This window comes from Mercenaria mercenaria, chromosome 19, assembly GCF_021730395.1.
Source record: "Mercenaria mercenaria strain notata chromosome 19, MADL_Memer_1, whole genome shotgun sequence".
Taxonomy (NCBI): domain Eukaryota; kingdom Metazoa; phylum Mollusca; class Bivalvia; order Venerida; family Veneridae; genus Mercenaria; species Mercenaria mercenaria.
Window position 1 is genome coordinate 41,469,931 of NC_069379.1, and position 21,378 is coordinate 41,491,308.

General features: G+C 35.2%; 2 protein-coding genes across 2 annotated transcripts in view; one reads left to right on the plus strand and one right to left on the minus strand.

Annotated features, from left to right (window-relative positions):
- LOC123542762 (loricrin-like) overlaps nucleotides 1–21,378 on the minus strand; it is a 105,216-nt gene that overhangs the window by 55,103 nt on the left and 28,735 nt on the right. The window lies entirely within an intron of this gene.
- LOC123541795 (fibrinogen-like protein 1) lies at nucleotides 3,461–5,718 on the plus strand. Its single transcript, XM_045327401.2, has one exon. The coding sequence runs from the start codon at nucleotides 3,692–3,694 to the stop codon at nucleotides 5,033–5,035; it is 1,344 nt and encodes a 447-aa protein (XP_045183336.2). The 5' UTR covers nucleotides 3,461–3,691; the 3' UTR covers nucleotides 5,036–5,718.

Here is a 21,378-nt window from a genome sequence, read left to right on the forward strand (position 1 = left end):
TAAAAATTAATAAATTGTTATTTCTTTCTGTACTGTTACATATTGTAAATACATGTGTTTTTAGTTGTTGCAAGTAAAAGTTCCACAATGTCAGACTGCCTTAATCCATTTCACAGCCTGTACTAAAAAAATAACTTTCATTTGATAATCGGGTATCTCCGCATCGAGAGAAGGCCTTGAAGCAGAATGTTATTTTAACACTAAATGACTATCTTTTAAAGAGATTGGTTACTGATTCTGTTCATATTTCAGGTGAACATGAAAATATTTTATCCAATAAAATTCTTGCATTAATTATACGGACTCCGATTTCGTCCTTCCTATTCTTTTATAGATGATAATGACAACACTTTTTATTGGTGACTATGTTACCTAACAGGTAGATAAGGGGAGAAACTCGCATATCTAATTTGTTTTATCAACGGTAAATACAGGGTACTGTCCCTTGATGAATGAAGACTTTAGTTTGACAGTTCGGCATTCTCCGTATACGATTTCGGCACTCTCCGTTTTGTACGGAAGGTCATAAATTATATTTACGCCGGAAGAATGCTGAATAGCCTAACGAGAGTATTTATCTACGTAATCCTATGGAAATTGCCCAGTGTCATTACGAGTCCACAGCTTTTAGTCAATGATATTTCATAATACAAGCATGTGCATCGTATGTGAATTATACCTCGTGGTATAAGCGCTATAATTTTTCATCGATGTTGCTAATTGCAGAGTTGGGGCGGTCTTCTACGCATGTCCGGAAGTGATTATCAATTGGAGCGTACGGCAAAAATACGCAAATATTTGCATGTCCGCACGCATTTAGTGTATAATATGTATACTATACTGACTAAAGGTTAGGGTTAGTAATACCATGGTTACAAAATATACACATTAAAGATACTTATCATTCAAGTCGCTGGAATCCGGTATATACCGGAGTCTTAAATTTACACAGACGCTGTACGTTTTGGGTCACAGACATTTTTCATTACATGGAGCACGAAGTCATGTTCTGACACTATTTATACAAGTACAGTTGCAATCAGATACTATGTCCAAACTACATACATAACTATAAATAGATAAAAAGAAACATAATGAATTTTACATTTTAGTAACTTGTCGACAACTAAATAATTCTAGTTTTCGTACCAGTAACAAATGAGTTCAGAGGTAAAGCAAACTGACTATATTTAACTGATATGTTGCAGTGTTGGTTCGAAACCCAGCGACGGCAGTTAATTTTCTTTACATTTTTGCCTAAAAATTGTTTCTATTCCTTTGGTTGTTTTTATTTTCTCTATGACACAAAGACAGAGAAATTTCCAAAACCGATATGACAGATGATAAAAGTTCAGTATCATACCAAAGATCATTTTGATTAAACATAGAAATAGGAATATATTGTGTAAAATACAAATAAAATAGTAAAAAATAAGGGTACAGAAAAGAAAAAGGATAAAAAAGAAAAATAATATCAGAAAAATTCTTCATTTGGATTAGAATCCTCATTCAAAACTGAACAGAAAAATGCAGAGTCAAAAGGGCCATAACTTTGTAAAAATGCATGATAGCTGTAAAATTGTAAAATGAAAAATTTGCACGTCGTGAAATGCTGATTAAAACATGCTATAATTTTTTGTTTTACATAGAAATTAGTAGCGGAGGTATTTAATACCTACCAACCTATGAGACCTGCCCAGTGCATGCCAGATTATTCCAGTGAAGTTTCAATACCACCTTACATACAAAAACTTAACCAGAAGTTGATAAGTAACAAAAGGCGTAATTTTGTAAACAAACTAGGATTATTGAGCATGTTAGACAATCATAGTTAACAAGCGTGTAAAGTTTCAATCTATTCCCGCAAGTGATTACTGAGAAGATACCAGCTTTCAGCGGCTGCGAAGTGTAGTAGCTCTAACATTTTTTAAAAATGTTTTTAGTTTCAAAACAATCTGGTCAAACAAAGTGAGAGAATGAAACAATAAATGAAATATGAAACAAAAACCCGATTTACAACTTACTGATAAGCATTAGCACTCGAATATCCAGCGTTTGAAAACCGAATTTAATGATTATTCTAATATGAATAAAACATGCACATTTTCATTAAAACACGGCAATATTCACATCAGAAATACGTATTATTTGGCGCCATATTATGCCGAGAAAGAGTGCCACTCCATTTGATCTACTATTTATAGAATCGAAACGGTATAACAAAACGGTGTTACACTTAATTACAATTTACACACACACTGAATCAATTATTAAACTTTTGTTCCTATATAAGTTTATTTGTAGTCGCCACCCCCAGACGACTGTTAGTATTCATAGTGGGAGGATAGTGCAAGATACAGAATACGCTCTAATTCCAGAAGCTTCCCTGATTCTTTAGCGCAGCAGGTGTATAACACGCATACACGGGACTCTCATCCCAATGTTTGTAAATTTCAGTTGGAGAAGCAGGGACTCGACTTCACGACACCTGGTCTCGTAGTTTCGTAGTCAAACAGTGTTACCACTGGTGCAAAGAATAACTCTCCTTAGACGTCTTCGCACTCCTACGTTATTCCATGGGACGTGTTACATCCGTATTTTAACACTACTGTGAAATCATTTTTATTCGCGTATGACCAATTTTCGCGTATTTCGCGCTAGGACCGAGACCGATGCGCGAATTTAAGACCGCGCTATTATTATTTTTTTATTATATTTTCCATTTCTAAAATTGAAAATGCGCGAATTTAAGCCCGCGCGAAACAGTCCTTCTTCACGTTTTCGCGAAATTTCATGCCAGCGTTATTACACGGTCAGGTCCACTTGCTTTTTGTCCGTTCCGTATATTTTCTATGTATATATTGTCTTGTTTGTGGTTGTACACCTCTTGCCCTCTACTTTTACGCCCCACCTCTCCCTTTACTATGAGTGGGGGTATAGTTTACAGACTATGAAGACTGATCTTTTGGAGCGCGGCTTTCCCTGAACCCCTACTTATATACTCCATACCAATATTTGCATCTTGAATATAATTCAAACGAACGTGTTGTTGGATTTTTGAAGCAACCCATCTGCTATATCTTTTCACTATATTGTTTTATTTTTAGCGGGCTTTCTTTGCGATGCATGGCTCCGGCCGTGTTTGCTGTTTTCTGTGTTTCCGGGAAATTTTTAAAGCTATTTTACAGGCGTATAATCTATTTGTATTACTAAATATATGAAAATATGATTCTGCGAAATATTATTCCTTAATTTACAAATGTACTTATGAAAATCAAAATAAAAATTCGCTTTCCGTTATTTATGCATGAGACGTTTTTATGTCTTTGAGTATATTTTCTTATCATAATGCACGCGTAGCAATTCTGAGAAACAGCAGTGTACGTAATTGTATGATTAGAAAGTTCCTGTCTAAGAGAAAGAAACAGGATGTTTGTTGTATGATAACCGCTTTGGTAGAATTGAATGATTAGTCAGAGCGCGTTGATTGGTAATACATCGTGCTATTCAAGAGGAGGAAGAGTATATATATTTATATATATACATGAGATTTATTTTTAAAAGATGACTGCTGCTGAAGCACAAATGTAATATCGGTGTTTTAGATTTTATATCAGTAAAATTCTACTGAAAAGGAAATTATCTGAACTTCGGTCGTGTACAGAACAGTGCATTTTAGACACATTTAACAATGCCAATTTCTGTATGTAAAAGGGCTGTGTTAATCGTACTCTGTATTATTGGAGTTTACTGCTCAAATTCAAAACGAGTTATAGAAAGGATTAAACATCTGGAATCTAGATTCAATACAGAAGCAAAGTTCAGAGATGAGGATTACGCCGAAGTTATTGACAGACTTGGTGAAATAGATAAAAGACTGAACGCCTCTCTTGAACAGAAAGTTGGCATTGTTAACGAGGCCCAAGGAACGGATGAAGATGACTACGAAAATGTACAGCATTTAAGGGAAGATTTCACACGACTTCGGACAGCGTTTAGGGAGGAAAAGTCTGAAACTGCGAGAATCCGTAGAGAAATTCCAAAGATTGAAAACAATTTGATTTTAATGAAACAGGACATGGACAAATATTGTATGATAAATCTAAACAAGACGGAGCAACTGATTTCATGGGTCGCAAAAGCAGATACGTTCATGAAAAACGACATTGCCGTCCAATTTAATGATATTAATAAGGAACAGAAAGCTTTGCGTAATGAGATTAATGACACGTCTGTACTTGCAAGAGAAGAATTTAGGATTGTAGCAGCTCAGATAGAAGAAACTGTTCGGAATACTGTCGAAAAAGCACTTAAAGAGATTACTGAGGAACAGATAGCTTTACGTAATGAGATTACTGAGGAACAAATAGCTTTGCATAAACTATCTGCTCGTCTGGAACTCCTGTTTGTGTGCAACTCATGCTCAGATGCAAAAAAATACGGAAATTTACGCACAGGCGTCTATCAACGTGGAAATTGCCCTGAGATTTTCTGTGACCAAACCACTGACGGAGGTGGTTGGACTGTGTTTCAGAGAAGAGAGAATGGTGAGATTGATTTCTATCGTAACTGGAAAGAGTATAAAAACGGCTTCGGCGATCTGAATGGTGAATTCTGGCTAGGAAATGAACGTTTGAGTATTCTTACAGCAACAGGAGATCATGAACTAAGAATAGATATGGAAGATTTTGAGGGAAATCGCGCCTTTGCAAAGTATAGTAAGTTCAGGATATATCCGGAAGAAGACAAGTACAAACTGGAGGTGAGTGGATACAGTGGAAATGCTGGAGATTCTCTTAAACCTCATAATGGAATGGCGTTTTCAACGTTTGACAATGACAATGAAATAAATTCGGGAAATTGTGCAAAAACATATCATGGTGCCTGGTGGTACAAGAGTTGTCACACTTCAAATCTAAACGGCAAGTTTATCCATACTCCGTCAAGTTGTAAATCAGATGCCACAGAAATCAACTGGTACCACTGGAAAAAAAACTATTACTGTTTGAAAAGTGTAGAAATGAAATTTCGTTAAACAAATGATGATGCTAAATTCTGAGATTATTGTTCATGTAAACAACCATGATGTTGAAATTAGAAAGAGGAGTGTATATCACATTAAAGACAAATGTATATATAATAGTCTTATGCAAGATGGTGTCGATAACTGATTAAACCTTGATAACTTGATTCACTGTTAGACTATCTGGTTATATTGGGAATCATGATAACATGTATATAAGAAAGTGTTTCATCTGTAACTGGACTGTGAAATGTATTTAATATGTTTGTATAGATACGTACATGTGTCCAAATTTGTGTTTAAAACTGAATCATGTAATATGCGCTGAAAAAACATACGATGGTCAGAAGGAAAATGTCAAGTTATATTATATACGGTAAAAACAAAGGATGTTTATATTGGGAATCATTGTTCATGTACCATGTATATTAGAAAGTGTTTCTGTAATTGAAGTTTGAAATGTATTTAATATGTTGAATAGATACGTACATGTGTCCAAATATGTGTTAAAATCTGAATAATGTAATATGCACTGAAAACTATTCTATTGTCAGAATAAAAAATATCAAGTTATATGATATTAGTAAAAAAAATTGTGCACCTGGAAATAAAACAACATAGGAATGATGACCTGTTAAAAGTAAATCAATTAATTGAATTATATGCTGTTTCATAAATAAATTTCATAGATAAAATGTTTTAGTTATTTTTCCATTACATTTTTGAATTCAATACAATATCTTAAACCGAAAGTTCCGGTTCATATTCGAACAAGTTCGATGGTATCAACGTAATGACAAATTTGAATAGACTTGTGATTGGAATAACAAGGCAGTGACGTTATAATGAGTTTTTATCTCTCTAAGTAGTTATTACTATACATCAGTGTATATTTGTGTAGCTTTTAAAAACTGGATTAAAAAAACTGTGATTCCATGATTCGAACACTTAAAACATTCAATATGCTGTATGTATTATATGTATTTCAAAAAGAGAGGTTGAATTTTAAAGTAGACTCAAGCCGCTTTCTATGAAATTTTCAACATACCTGGTATATCGATGAGCGTAAAACATTTATGTTTTGGGCACCTGTAACTGAAAAAGATCTCAAAACTAAAATTATTTCTTTTGTTCTAAAATATACAAAACTCTAAGACTTAATAATGCCAAAACGTAGGCACGTGCTGTACAGTTTTTCTACTCCCAATATACTCCCAAGTCAGGAGATTAAGAAAGACCAGTGTTCTTAAGGTAGTGGACCCGTAATGACACTCGGCAATGTCCGTGTGATTCCGTGAGATTTCGTATTTTCGTTAGGCAAATCCTCGCTCTGCGGTCGTAAAGTAATTAAATGTGCACATAACCTTTCATAAAAGCCGGAAAATGCCGAACTCATATGGAAAGAATACGTAATTTGCCGATTATGATTACAGGTCCACTACTTTAAGACTAATAAAAATCTGAATACAGAGTGAATAGTTAAGAACTGAAAGATTGCCCCTTTGTATCCCATCAGTTATGAATGATCTCAATAGGACAGTATTCTTGTTTTATTCCACTGGAAACACTTTCAGAAGTCTTTTTTTCTGATCTATGCGACAAGACGGAACAGAAAATAAAAGTCCCGAAGGAATCAGCCATATTCCAATAACGCTGCTCCGTTACAGCAACGTAACATTTACATAAATGCACATTATATAGACAAAGTAAAACATTCACACAACATCAACAAAAAACAAGGCACACAGCCTTGAAATGTCCAATGACAAAACCACCACTGGGAAATTCAAACCATTTAATGGCGCGCAAAAAAGCTATTAACCGCCAGCCGGCACCAAAGATACAAGATGTGAATCCCCAACACACGTTATAATAGTGCATAAGCAAAACTAAAGAACCATATACGCTTGTACTCGTGTATGCAATGCCATGTACACATGTACTCAGTGTAATGTACTCATGTATCTAATGCCATGTACTCATGTATCCAATGCCATGTACTCATGTACACAGTGCCATGTACTCAAGTACTAAATGCCTATAGAATCGTTGAGCACCGTATAATAATGTCGATTAATGTTGGTTATTATAACCCGTATTAACTATTTTAAACTGTAATAGAAGCAAGTTCCGTATAGATCCTGGGCCCGTATTCATCAACATTTAAAGGTAGTGGACACGGAACAACAATAGGAAAATTACGTAATCTCCACATGTTGTTTCGACATCTTCCGCTTTTTATAGAATGTTATGCACGTTAAGCAACTTACCGTCCGAAGAATGCCGAATTGACAATTCAGAAACGTAAACAAGCGTCATTACATATCCCCTACATAAAGGTAATGGACCTGTAATGAATATCGGTTATTTCCGTGCGGTTACGTATTCTCCGTATTTGACTTCGGCATTCTCCGTCTGGCTGCTCATACAAACTACATTAGCTGCCGGAAAATGCCGAAGTAATATCAGGATATTACGTAATGTCACGTAAATTGCCGATTGTCATTACGGGTCCATTACCTTAAGTCTTAAATTTAGACTTAGGCTTAAAAATGATTAATATTCATTTTGCTCTGGCGCACAAGGCAGTTGTTTTGGTCCGTGGCTCTATCTCACCTATGCTGGAACTCTTTTTGACATGTTTGATGTCATTTCCAAATCCATATCAGACTACGGTTTTGCTAATGATTATTTAGCAAATAAAAGTTGTCGTTCCACATCTGTTTCCGTATGCTCACAAGCGATCGGAGATCTCGAACGTCGTGCAGTTATAATCAATGTATTTATGAATAGAAACAAACTGAAAATGAACACTTTTAAAACTTAATGTTTTAGTTTGGTAGCAGACCTCAATTGAACGAATGTGTTATCATTGCTGGTGATGATATCAAACGTGAAAGCACAATTAGATATCTCGGTGCATTTCTTGACGGAACATTTTAAGATCATATAAATCGCAAATGCCGTGCTGCCATGTTAAATTACCTACGAATTAAGAACATCCAAAACTATTTCAGAAAAGCAGCCACTGAAACTTAAGTTTTGTCTCTAGTTATCTCACATCTGGATTATTGCAATGTTATACTGTATGGTGTTGCTAAGATGTGCGTAAGATGCAACGTATTCAAAACCTGTGCGCAAAACTTATTCTGAACAGGAGGAGATTGAACAGTTCCAAACAAGCATTGTACTTTTGACTTACATTGGTTGCTGGTGAAGAAAGGATTGAGTTTAAGATACTTTCTTTCATGTATAGCTGTCACATTGGCATATCACCTATGTTTTTAATAGAATTGCTTACAGAGTATGCTCCTAGTAGACAAGGTCTGAGATCGTCAGAATATTCTGAATGCCGTTATGGTGTTCCATACAACAAATGCAAAACATTTAATGATAAAAGTTTCTGTACTATTGGTTCAAAACTGTGAAATGAACATGAACTGCCGTTGGAACTACGCGAAAGTAAATCACTTGATACATTCAAAACAAATCAGTATCTCAGAGATTTCCTGGCATATTTTTATTTATTTATTTATTTATTTTCATTATTATTATTTTTAATTGTTTTATATGCGTTTACAGCAGGTGATGGTTAGTATTATTTTGTAAAAAAAAAAAATATAATTTTAAAATTTAAATTTTCAAGGTTTGTTACATTAAATGTACTTGCTGGTACAGGCTTTATGGGTAGGGTAATAATGATAATTGATGGCACCATTAACTAAGGGATTTAAACCTTTATATGTAGCCCGTCCGGGCGTACCATGTGAGGCTTTGAGCTCTGGTATTCGGCAAAAGGGGTAGGGTGGCTTTAGCGGCAGGGTGCGGTCATAACTGTTTGTTTAAATAAAGTTATCACCACCATCATTATTATTATTATTATAATAATAATAATAATTGTTCCTTCTCATGAGAAGGAACACTTATGGTGAACATGTCACACTTGACTGATCAGGTAATAGATACAATGGTATCATCAAAGGCATCCGAATTCACGTAGGGCGCCGCCATCTAGGACTCATGCATATTCATTACATTAGCCTCTTTCCCAATGTGTGTTTACGCACTTTTAAGTCAATCTTTAGCGAAATACAACTACGTAATAACAGACCTTCTGAAAAACAATAATATAGGTTAATTCATATAACTCCTAAATCTAACTTGTCATAAGGAACAGTCGAGATTGTTTAAATGCATATACATCATCTAAAAATAGACTCCCGCCAAAAATATCATCTGCTTTTGTTTTGCTTGGTTTTATTCTTTGCTTCCAAGGATCTTTTTACAGATTTCATTTAATATCGACTATATCATTTTGACTTTAAGTATAACTATCAAAACATACTGTACCTATAAAGTAGTTCGAGATTTTTTCGCTTGTTTACACTCTACGTACATTCCCCGTTTTTAAAACATTTCAATTACTTCCCTTGATTTTATCCAGAACTGTATAATGCATTTTTTTTCACTTTATTGTAGGGATAACGCATGTTTTTTCGTGTAATAACGTCTGCAGAATCCCGAGGGATTGGTTGGTACCCGATCCCATAGGGCGAAGGTACCAACGTATCCCAAGGGATTCTGAAGATGTTATAACACGAAATGAACATGCGCTAACGCTATTCTAGCATAAAAAGCGAAAGAAAACACTAATAAATGAATACATTCTCCCTCAGCGTCATTATTCCATGAAACGCGCGGGAACGTCTGCGTGGTTTTTTTCACGTTGACGTCATTTCCGTTTTAATTATCCGTTTTGGGGCCGTAATGCGTTTACGCTTTGCCACGGAACGCGCATATATAAAAAGGTGTTATAACAGCACGTGAGCGCGAGAATCTCTCTGTTAACACACGTTTTCTCTCTTGTTAAAACACCCCCGAAAAGTGACAAGAACAGAAGTTTTATGCTAGAATTAGCTATAAATATTTTTCAAACTGCAATTTCTTGCCTTTAGATAAGTTGTTTATCAGAAACAAGCCGTAAACTTTTTGTAAGCACTTTTTCAAACACATTAGATTGTAAGTACCGGCTCGTATATAACCCCTTTTTTCCGGATAGACAGATAGATAGATAGAACGACATGAAATAGAAGATATAGAATAGTTCGACCGAGGATTCCCGATATGAAGTTTCCACTTTTTCTATTTTGATAGAATGATGGTCTTTATTATCTATTGTCCGCTGATATAACATTTAGGTAGAAGGTGTTTAATTATTATTATAAGTTAGATATATGTTCAGTGCCGAAGCTAGACACAAATATAAACCGAGGCAATCTGGGGGAAGAGTGGGGAGGGGGGGGGGATCCGGTGACATGGCTCCCTCACCCTCACCCTCCTCGGAACATGTTTTTCTCCTGGACGTCTCTTTATGTCGTCTGTTTATCACAGTTACTTTCATATTAAAATTTTAAGAAAAAAATATATTGATAACAAGGACAATTGGGGATTTATCCTAGTCTAACATGGTCGGATACAAACATTTTTGTAATTGAAAGGCAATAAAATGAGAAAACAATCAGTAAAGACATACATCAACTTGCTATTTATCAGTTTACTAGAAGTTAATTACCTTATAGTCCGAGAGGGAGTAGGTTAGGAAGTGGGGTTCTGTCGGTGTTGGGGGGAGGGGATCAGGAACTCTCCCGTGGAACATTTTGAAATACATGTGGGCTCTCTTTCTGGTGCATCTTTTGGTCTAAATTTTGAGGTATGAGAGGGGTTCCCCCCTCATTTTAGTGGGGTCAGGGGGCTCTGTTCCCCTGGAAAATTTTGAAATATCGGTATGAAATACTGGCCTCTGGTGCGTTTTTGGGTTTAAATTTGATAATAATAATAAATAATTGGGTGCAACTTTGATGAATATAGGTCACTTCTCAGCCAACTTTTTTAGGGGGGGGGGGGGGGGGGGGGGGGGGGGGGGGTTAGGGCCTCCTCGGATCCGGGCCCGGCAAGGCTATCAAAGTAACTGCTAGGATTTCTGCCCCGCCTAGCCTCAAGGATGTCATGAGACAAATGATATTCTGATATATTCTAATGATATTAATATACTTTTATGAACTTTTATAACTGATTTTTTCGACAGTGTGATAGGCCTACTTTTTACTTTTTTTTGTTTCTCAAATTTTAACCGAGGCAACTGCCTCGGTTTGCCTCAAAGTGGCTACGGCGCTGATGTTTATTTCAAATAACTTTAGATGTTTTTAAATAGATAAGAATGCGCGTAAACTAACAAAACACATTTTTAATACTTGTTTTATTAAACATTTGTAACAGGATGCTAAAACAGATCCCTTAAAAAGAATATTTAATATGCGCTAGAAGGAACCTTTTGATAAGCTAAATCTTGTATTATTATTATTATTATTATTATTATTATGTACAACGCCATTGAATATGTCATTGTATAGAAATAGACGTTTAATCCAACTATTCAGGTTCAGCTTCAGTTACTTTCGATCAGGCGCATGTGCAGTAACCTGCTCCTGTTTCTTACTAAACTATACAAAACTAGGCCGTTTTATTTGAAAGAGGTCATGACCGTATTGTTCTGAGACACATATGATTTGTAGCGTTCAGCCTTTTTACAGTTCGCTGTGTGCAATGAAGGCAGAGGTGGGGACTTCATGATTCCATAAGTTTTTTTTGGTACCCTGACTTCTGCAAAATCTTTGAGTACATATTTACAGCTTACTGTTCTGTGGGCGTTTATTTTTTATAACAACACGAACATATTTGCATTTTACAATGTGTTCCTGTGATTATCATTTCATGTGTAAGGAATTCAACTTGTGATGTGTAGTTCTATTTACATTGTAATTTAGGGATCAGGTGTTGAGGTTTGGTGCCGGTAAAGTAGTGAAAATTCCCAAGTAGTGGTTTTGCCACTGATTTTTTCAAAGGCGATGCCCTGCTGTAAGCATGATAGCCCTTATCATGCTGGACACGATTGATTCTGTCTTTGCGACCAGTGTAGATCATGATCAGCCTGCACATCCGTGCAGTATGATCAAGATCTGCACTGTTCGCCATTCATTCAGTATCTTTTTGGTAAGCACCCCTTTTAACAGTTAATGTAACTGTCCAAATAGAAAGATAGACAAGCTCATTAAAGAAAAGCAGGGTAAGGGTTAGTGTCTGTTTGCTACGTCTGTACTTTTATTAATGCTCATGTTTGCTACGCCAACATTTGTGCCGATGTATACATGTACTCAGTCAATGTACACGTGCATACAATTAAACGCGCCCCTATTTCCACGTATTGTGCTGCATGAGGGGCTTTCTTTGTTGGATTTCTGCTCTGTTATTTTGTAAAATAAACACACGGGTAGACTGCCTCTTTGATACACATGGTATAAAATAGAAGCAATTTAGCATTACTTCAAAGCTTACGCAAATATATCGACGAAATTGCGTTTGCAATCTTTAAAGGCACTGACCTCTCGATTTCGGCTAAAAATGATATTTCTTTAAAACTGAAGTTTGGTTATACTATAAACATTAGAGTATGAATTTTTGTTTCTCTTAAAGATGCCAAATCAAGAAAAAATGAAAGATGCTCCTGTCGGGAATCGAACCCAGGCCATCGCGGCAATAAAATCTTTCCCGCGGTCTTGACCAATATACCACGGAGGAGTATGTATTCGTTAAATATAGATATTTATAATTTAGGCAGTTTACTTAGTTTACTATAAGCGGTACAAACGCCTTTCACTTTTCAATGTAAACAATTTTGAAATAACTAATTCTCTTTTGTTTCCATAACATAAAATTGTCAGTGTTTAAGTTTCAAAGCATTTATTTCCTGATAACTAAATTTTTATTTTTCTTATTTGCTTTCGTACGATCCGGAGGTCAGTGCCTTTAAGAAAGTAAAGAAAAGGTCGTGCTATTTTTGTTTCAAGTACGTCCTCTTAAGCATAACAAGCCACTTAATTAAATTCGAAATGAAGGAAAACGCATATTGTGCTGTTAAAATGAATTAGGTCAGTAAATCGGTCAAAAAATGTGTCCTTGGTGTATCGGAAGAGTGCAAAGTAAATATACCATTACATCTTTTTTATTTTCAATTTGCGCGTTTTCATGTAGAACGAGTGCACTGCTAAAATGCAGTAGTATCGCTTGGTTTATGGGATGGCATTTTAGGACAGTTGACTGTCATTTTTCGCTATGTCATTTAGCAAGTCGCTTCTGCCAAGTATTTCTCTCAGACTTCTGCCATCCACGATAATATAAATGCGGGGTACATTTATATTGAGAATAGAAACGAAATCATACTTTGTCGTGTACAGAACCTTTTAATATGAGTAAGTTGTCGTGCCCACCTTAACTTTGGTTGTCGGTCGTCCTGAGGCAGTGCCCTGCTGTTGTTTTTTCCAGCTTATGTGTGTGCGTGTGTTGCTTGTGCGTCTGTGTGTCTTGGGCGGTGCACCACAATTTTGTTATACCTTACTTGTTTGTTTATCTATGTATGCTAGTTCTGTCTTTTGTACGTATGTGTGTGCGCTAAAATACTCATTTACTCCAGCCATGTGCTCATGTACACAATGCCATGTACTGATGTACTTAGTGCCATATTTTCGTGTACTCAATGTCATGTACTCATTTACTCGTGCCATGTACTCATGTACACAACACCATGTACTGATGTACTTAGTGCCATATTTTCATGTACTCAATGCCATGTACACATGTACTCAATGCTATCTACTCCTGTATTCAATGCCATGTACTCATCTACGCAATACCATGAACTCAAGTACTAAATGCCTATAGAATCGTTGAACAACGCAAAATAATGTCGATTACTGCTAATTAGGTGTCATTTTGTAGATAAGTTCCTGATCTATTGCATGATATTTTTCATTTTTTTCTATCTTTAATAGAGCACGAGATATTTGCATACGTGACTTTGTGAGAGTTGGCCCATCTGCCGCGTGATTTGGTGAGATTTAGAAAAGCTGCCAATCTTTGTATATTATAGGTCTTTGGTTGGGCTTGTAGCTAGTCTAGCCACTAGACTCATAATACTTATTTCATTCACTCAGACAAAAGAAATACAAAGAAATAAAAAGAGATTTTCTTAGAGATCTGATGTTTATATTATCATATGATATTGGACCAAGGATATAGACTGGCTATATATATTCACAACATTAAAGATAAAAATATAAAAAATATATCATAGACTAGGAGCTAGTCTAACTTGTAGCGGAATTTTCCAAATGCAAACCTATGTAACGTATACAACTTCAAAAAGATTGCCAATGCAACATAACGAATCTTAGTTAAAGCTGGGCATTGCATATATCTTTAAAAAATTAGGGAGAGTTTTGGCGTCTTAATTTCTTATTTCTTGAAAAAGGAAGATTTATACAATTTGGCCATCTCATGAGAAAAACTGATATACTAATATATATAATAACCAAAATAAATGAGTAATTATAAAAATGCTAAGTGTTTCGAGGAAACAGACGTGAGCATGATTACTGAGATTTGTATTTTACAGGATCAACACTAAGTGCAACCTCTTGAACCTCTTAAAGCAACAGACAGAAACACACTTTAAATCAACTTAATATGAAACATAATCACGTGCTTTGGCGCTTGTATTTAGTCATATTGGCGCTTTCTGTATGTGCTAACACGAAAAAATATATTATATATTAGACGTTAAATTATTTTAGTACAAGGAACTCAAATATTTCAGAGGTGAATTGACAACGTTTTGCTAACATGAATAAAAATTTTAACTTAGTCTAAATTATTTCAGAACAAGGATTTCAAATCTTTCAGAGGGATTTGGTAACTTTTTTTACTGATAATACTGGACATTATAAACAGATAGTAAAAGGTAAAACTGACGTTTCTTTTACTAGGCGTATCTGTAATACGTATCAAAATGGAGCATACATTCATTAAAAGAGCGGTGTTAATTATTTTTCATATCATCGGAATCTATTGTTCTGCTTCGCAACGTGTTATAGAAAGAATAAGATACTTGGAAAATAGAGTCAATTCTGAATCGAAATTCCGAGCTGAAGATTATGACGATATTATTGACAGATTAGATGAAATAGATAAAAGACTGAACGCGTCTCTTGAACAGAAAGTTGGCCTCGTTAATGTGGCCAAAGAAACGGGTGAAGTCGACTTGGAAAGTGTACAGCATATAAGAGAAGATTTCACGCGATTTAGGAAAGCGTTTAGTGCGGAAAAGTCTGAAAATGCGAGAATCCGTAGAGAAATTCCAAACATTGAAAACAATTTGATTTCAATGCAACAGGAAATGGACAAATATTGTTTGTTAAATTTCAACAAGACAGAGCAACTGATTTCGCGGGTTGAAAAAGCAGATGAGTTTATAAAATCCGACATTGCCCTCCAGATAAATGAGAATACAGTGGAACAGAACGCTTTTCGTGATAAAGCTATTGAGGAACAGAGAGCTTTGCGTAAAATGATTAGCAAGAAACTGTATGAGAGATGAGAGTACTGAGGAACAGAAAGCTTTGCGTGATGCGATTACGGAGGAACAGAGAGCTATGCGTGATGAGATTACTGAGGAACAGAAAACTATGCGTGATGAGATTACTGAGGAACAGAGAGCTTTGCGTTATGAGATTAATCACACCTCATTTCTTGTAAGACAAGAATTTAGAATTGTAGCAGCTGATATAGAAAAAAATATTCGCAGTATTGTTGAAAACTTAATTACACTGAATGGTAATAAAAGAGATGAAATTGCTGAGCAAGTTGAAATAAACGCAACAAAGATTAAAAACCCCTGATATGAAGTAACTAACTTCCCGGCCGCCTGGCAAAAGACCTTCCCGAGAAAAAAACCCCGGGAATGTTACATTGGATCTAAAACTACTGCGGGGACCGAAGGTACGTACCAAACCACAACGGAGGGGGGGGGGACTGTTTTCAGGAAGAGAGAAGGGTAGATTGATTTCTATCGTAACTGGACTAGTATAAAAAAGGGTTTCCGGCGATCTAAAGGGTAAATTTCGGGCTGGGCAATAACTTTTAAAGTATTCAAACACAACAGGAATCATGAACGGGAAAACAGATAGGGAAGTTTTTGAAGAAATCGCGCCTTGAAAAGTAAGTAGTTCGGGATATACCCGGGAAGAAGACAAGTACAAACTGGAGGAGTGGATACAGTGGAATGCGGAGTTTCCCCTAGATACCAAGGGGAATGGCTTCTCAACTCCAAATGACAATGTAAATACCGTCAGAAAACTTTTGCACAAACGTGCATGGGCAGGGTACAATGGTTTTAACATTTAAAAACTAAACGGCTTTATCCATACCCCTCAATTTGTAAATCAAAAACGAAACTCTGGGGGCCTGAAAAATAAACCCTTCTGTTTGAAAAGTGAAAATGAAATTTCTTTAAAAAAAAATTTAAAGGCTAAATTCTGAGATTATTGTTCAGAAACCCCAATCGTGATTTAAATTTTAAAAGGGGAGTGTTTTTCCATTAAGAAAAATTTAATATAATATTTTTTATGAAGAGGTGTCGAAACGAAAAACCCTTTGAAACTTGATTCCTGTTAGACTATCTGGTTATTTTTGGAATCATGATAACATTATAAAAGAAAGTGTTTATCTGTAACGGGACTGTGAATGTATTTAAAAATGTTTGTTAGATCGTTTTTGTGTCCAAATTTGTGTTTAAAACAAATCAGAATATGCGCTGAAAAAACATACGATGGCAGAAGGGAAAATGTAAAGTTTATTAAATACGGAAAAAAAAAGGGTTTTTAAATTTGGGGAATCATTGTTCATGTACAAAGTATATTGAAAGTGTTTCGAATTTGGACTTTGAAAGTATTTAATATGTTAATAGATAGTACTGTGCCCAAAATAGGGTTTTAAAAATCTAATAATGTAATAGCACTGAAAACATTTATTGTCAGACAAAAAATAAAGTTATAGATATTAGTAAAAAAATAAAAAGTGCCCCTAGAAATAAAACAACATGGGAATGAAACCTGAAAAAAGTAAATAAATTTAAATTTGTTTATTACTGTTTAATAAATAAATTTCAATGATAAAATTTTTTTAGTTTTTTTCCATTACTTTTTTGAATTCAATACAATATTTAAAACCCGAAATTTCCCGGTTATATTCGAACAAGTTCGGGGGTATAAACGAAATGAAAATTTTGAATAGACTTTGTTGGGATAAACAAGGCGTGACGAAAAAATGAGTTTTTTTTCCCCTAAAAAGTTATTACTTACATCGTTATTTTGTGTCTTTTTAAAAAAGGGTTTTAAAAAAATGTGATTCCCTGATTCGAACACTTAAAAAATTCAATATGCTATGTATTTATGTATTTCAAAAAGAAGGTTTAATTTTTAAAATAGACTCAAGCCGCTTTCTATAAATGTTCAACATACCTGGTTACAAGAGCGTAAAAAAATCTATGTTTTTGGGGACCCTTTAATGAAAAAGTCTCAAAACTAAAATTTTTTCTTTGTTTTAAAATATACAAAACTCTAAGACTTAAAAATGCCAAAACGTAGGCCCCTGCTTTCAGTTTTTTTACCCAATATACTCCAGTGGAGATTTTGAAAGACCTGTTCTAAGGGAGGGACCCGTATGCACTCGGAATGCCCTGTGATTCCCTGAGATTCGTATTTTTTAAGGCAAATCCCCGTTCTGGGACGTAAAGTAATTTAAAAGGCAATAACCTTTCATAAAACCGGAAAATGCCCAATCATAGGAAAAAAATACGTAATTTGCCATTTTGATTTACAGGGGGGACTAAATTAAGACTAATAAAAAAACAAAAAAAGGTTTATAGTTAAAAACTAAAGATTGCCCTTTTTTTCCCATATTATGAATGATCTCAATAGGACAGTATTCTTGTTTTTTTTCCCGGGAAAAACTTCAAAGTTTTTTTTCTGATCTAGCGCAAAACGGAACAGAAAAAAAAGCCCGAAAAAAGCCATATTCCAATAACGCTGCTCCCTTACAGAACGTAACATTTAATAAATGCACATTTATAGACAAAGTAAAACATTCCACAACACAACAAAAAAACAAGGGACACAGCCTTGGAAGGCCAATACAAAAACCCCCCGCTGGGAAAAATAAAACTTTAATGGCGCAAAAAAATAAAAACCCCCAGCCGGGACCAAAATACGAATTCATCCTCGTCGGGAATCCCTAACACAGTTATAATAGATTAACAAACCTGAAAACCATATACCTTTTACTCCTGTATGCAATGTCATGTACACATGTACTCAGTGTAATGTACTCATGTATCAAATCCCAAATGTACTCAGAAATCCAAGCCATGTACTCAGTACACAGTGCCATGTACTCAAGTACTAAATGCCTATAAATCGTTGAGCACCGTATAATAATGTTGATTAATGTTGGTTATTATAACCCGTATTAACTATTTCAAACTGTAATAGAAGCAAGTTTCGTATAGATCCAGGGCCCGTATTCATCAACATTTAAAGGTAGTGGACACGGAACAACAATAGGAAAATTACGTAATCTCCACATGTTGTTTCGACATCTTCCGCTTTTTATAGAATGTTATGCACGTTGAGCAACTTAACGTCCGAAGAATGCCGAATTGACAATTCAGAAACGTAAACAAGCGTCATTACATATCCCCTACATAAAGGTAATGGATCTGTAATGAATATCGGTTATTTCCGTGCGGTTACGTATTCTCCGTATTTGACTTCGGCATTCTCCGTCGGGCTGCTCATACAAACTACATTACGGGCCGAAAATGCCGAGGAGTATCGGATATTACGTAATGCCCATTTAAAATTTTGCCCATTGCATTACGGGTCCATTACCTTAAGTCTTAAATTTAACTTACTTAAAAATGATTAATATTCATTTTGCTCGGGCGCACAAGGCAGTTGTTCTGGTCCGTGGCTCTATCTCACCTATGCTGGAACTCTTTTTGATGTCATTTCCAAATCCATATTAGACTACGGTTTTGCTAAAGATTATTTAGCAAATAAAAGTTGTCGTTCCACATCTGTTTCCGTATGCTCACAAGCGATCGGAGATCTCGAACGGTGTGAGATTACAATCAATGTCAGTATGAATAGAAACAAACTGAAAGTGAACACCTTTAAAACTGAATTTATTATGTTTAGTAGCAGACCTCAATTGAACGAGTGTTTTACAAATTCGATTATCATTGCTGGTGATGATATCAAACGTGAAAGCACAACTAGATATCTCGGGGCATTTCTTGACGGAACTTGCTGAGATTTTTTTAAAAGCTCTTTAATTTCCTAGATTATGGTTTTTGTTTTTTTTGCTCTTATGTCAACGACGTCCAGGTGAAGGCATGAGTCACATTTGTATAGCTCTAGTAAAGTGGTTTCAATATCAAGGAATGTGACCAGTTGAGCTAAAACTATGTTATACCTGAAAGGAAATATTTTTTTTGCTCAAAACAAGACTTCAAATTTTGAAATCCCAAAGGATAAAAATAAAATTTAATTAAATTTAAAAATAATTATCCCCTGTGCTTTCTGTTATTCATACTTCTTTAAATAATATTTCATAATCTACGTACAACAAAAAAGGGGGAAAAATATTTCCTAATTAAACGAATTATATAAAAAAAAAGGCCGCTTCCCCCAAATTACTTTTTAGACTAGGGTCACACAACACAATAACAATTTCGGGTTGTATCTTCTCCGCAAAAATCTTCGACATTGTCTCACTTTGGGTTTTATTGCAATTTATACTGAGGGTTTTACAACGTGGGGTTTCGTAAATGCTGTCCTAACAGGGGGAGATTTGACATTCCAAAAGCATTGTTGGCTTACATTGATCGGGCAAAGAAAAGGATTGATTTAAGATATTTCTTTTTTGTATAGTTTTTTTTTTTCAATTGGCTACACCTATTTTTAATAGTTTGCTTACATTTTCCCCTATAACAATCAGATCGAAAATTCTAATCCTTTAGTTTTCCATCAAAAAAAGGCAAAACATTTAATGATAAATTTCGTACTTTGTTCAAAACGGGGAAAAGAAAAAACGCCGTTGGGAATACGCAAAATAAAAGACTTGAACATTCAAAACAAATAATTTTCAAGTTTCTGGGATAGTTATATTTGTTTGTTTTTTTTTTTGTTTGTTTTTTTTTTTTGTTTTTGTTTTTTTTTTTAAATTGTTTTATATACGATGACAGCAGATGATGGTTAGTATTTTTGTAAAAAAAAAAAAATACATTTAAATTTTCAAGGTTTGTTACATTAAATGTAGTTGCTGATACAGGCTTTATGGGTAGGGTAATACATGTATGCAGTATTTCTTTGTTTAATACAATAATTGGTGGCACCATTAACCAAGGGGTTTACACCTTTATATGTAGCCCGTCAGGGCGTACCATGTGAGGCTTTAAGCACTGGTATTCGGCAAAAGGGGTAAGGTGGCTTCAGTGACAGGGTGCGGTCATGACTGTTTGTTTAAATAAAGTTATCACCATCATCATCATCATCATCATCAGTGTCATTATTTTTATGATAATAATGATAATAATAATAATGATAATAATAATAATAATATTATTATTATTATTTATTATGTACAACGCCATTGAATATGCCATTTATAGAAATAGACGTTTAATCCAACTATTCAGGTTCAGCTTCAGTTACTTTCGATCAGGCGCATGTGCAGTAACACTTCCTGTTTCTTACTAAACTATACAAAAGTAGTCTTAAACTAGGCCGTTTTATTGAAAGAGGTCATGACCGTATTGTTCTGAGACACACATGATTGGAAGTGTCCAGCCTTTTTACAGTTAGCTACTACGCGTTCCTCCTTGATTGTGTGTCCAGCCTTTTTACAGTTAGCTACTACGCGTTCCTCCTTGATTGTGTGTCCAGCCTTTTTACAGTTAGCTACTACGCGTTCCTCCTTGATTGTGTGCAATGAAGGGAGAGGTGGGGACTTCATGGTCCCATCAATTTTTTTTGGTACCTTTACTTCTGCAAAATCATTGAGTACATATTTACATTTGCATTTCACATTATCATTTCATGTGTAAGGAATTCAACTTGTGATATGTAGTTCTATTTACATTGTAATTTAGGAATCAGGTGTTGAGGTTTGGCGCCGGTAAAGTAGTGAAAATTCCCAAGTAGTGGTTTTGCCACTAAGTTTTTCAAAGGCGATGCCCTGCTGTAAGCATGTTAGCCCTTATCATGCTGGACACAATTTATTCTGTCTTTGCGACCAGTGTAGATCATGATCAGCCTGCACATCCGTGCAGTCTGATCAAGATCTGCACTGTTCGCCATTCATTCAGTATATTTTGGTAAGCACCCCTTTTAACAGTTAATGAA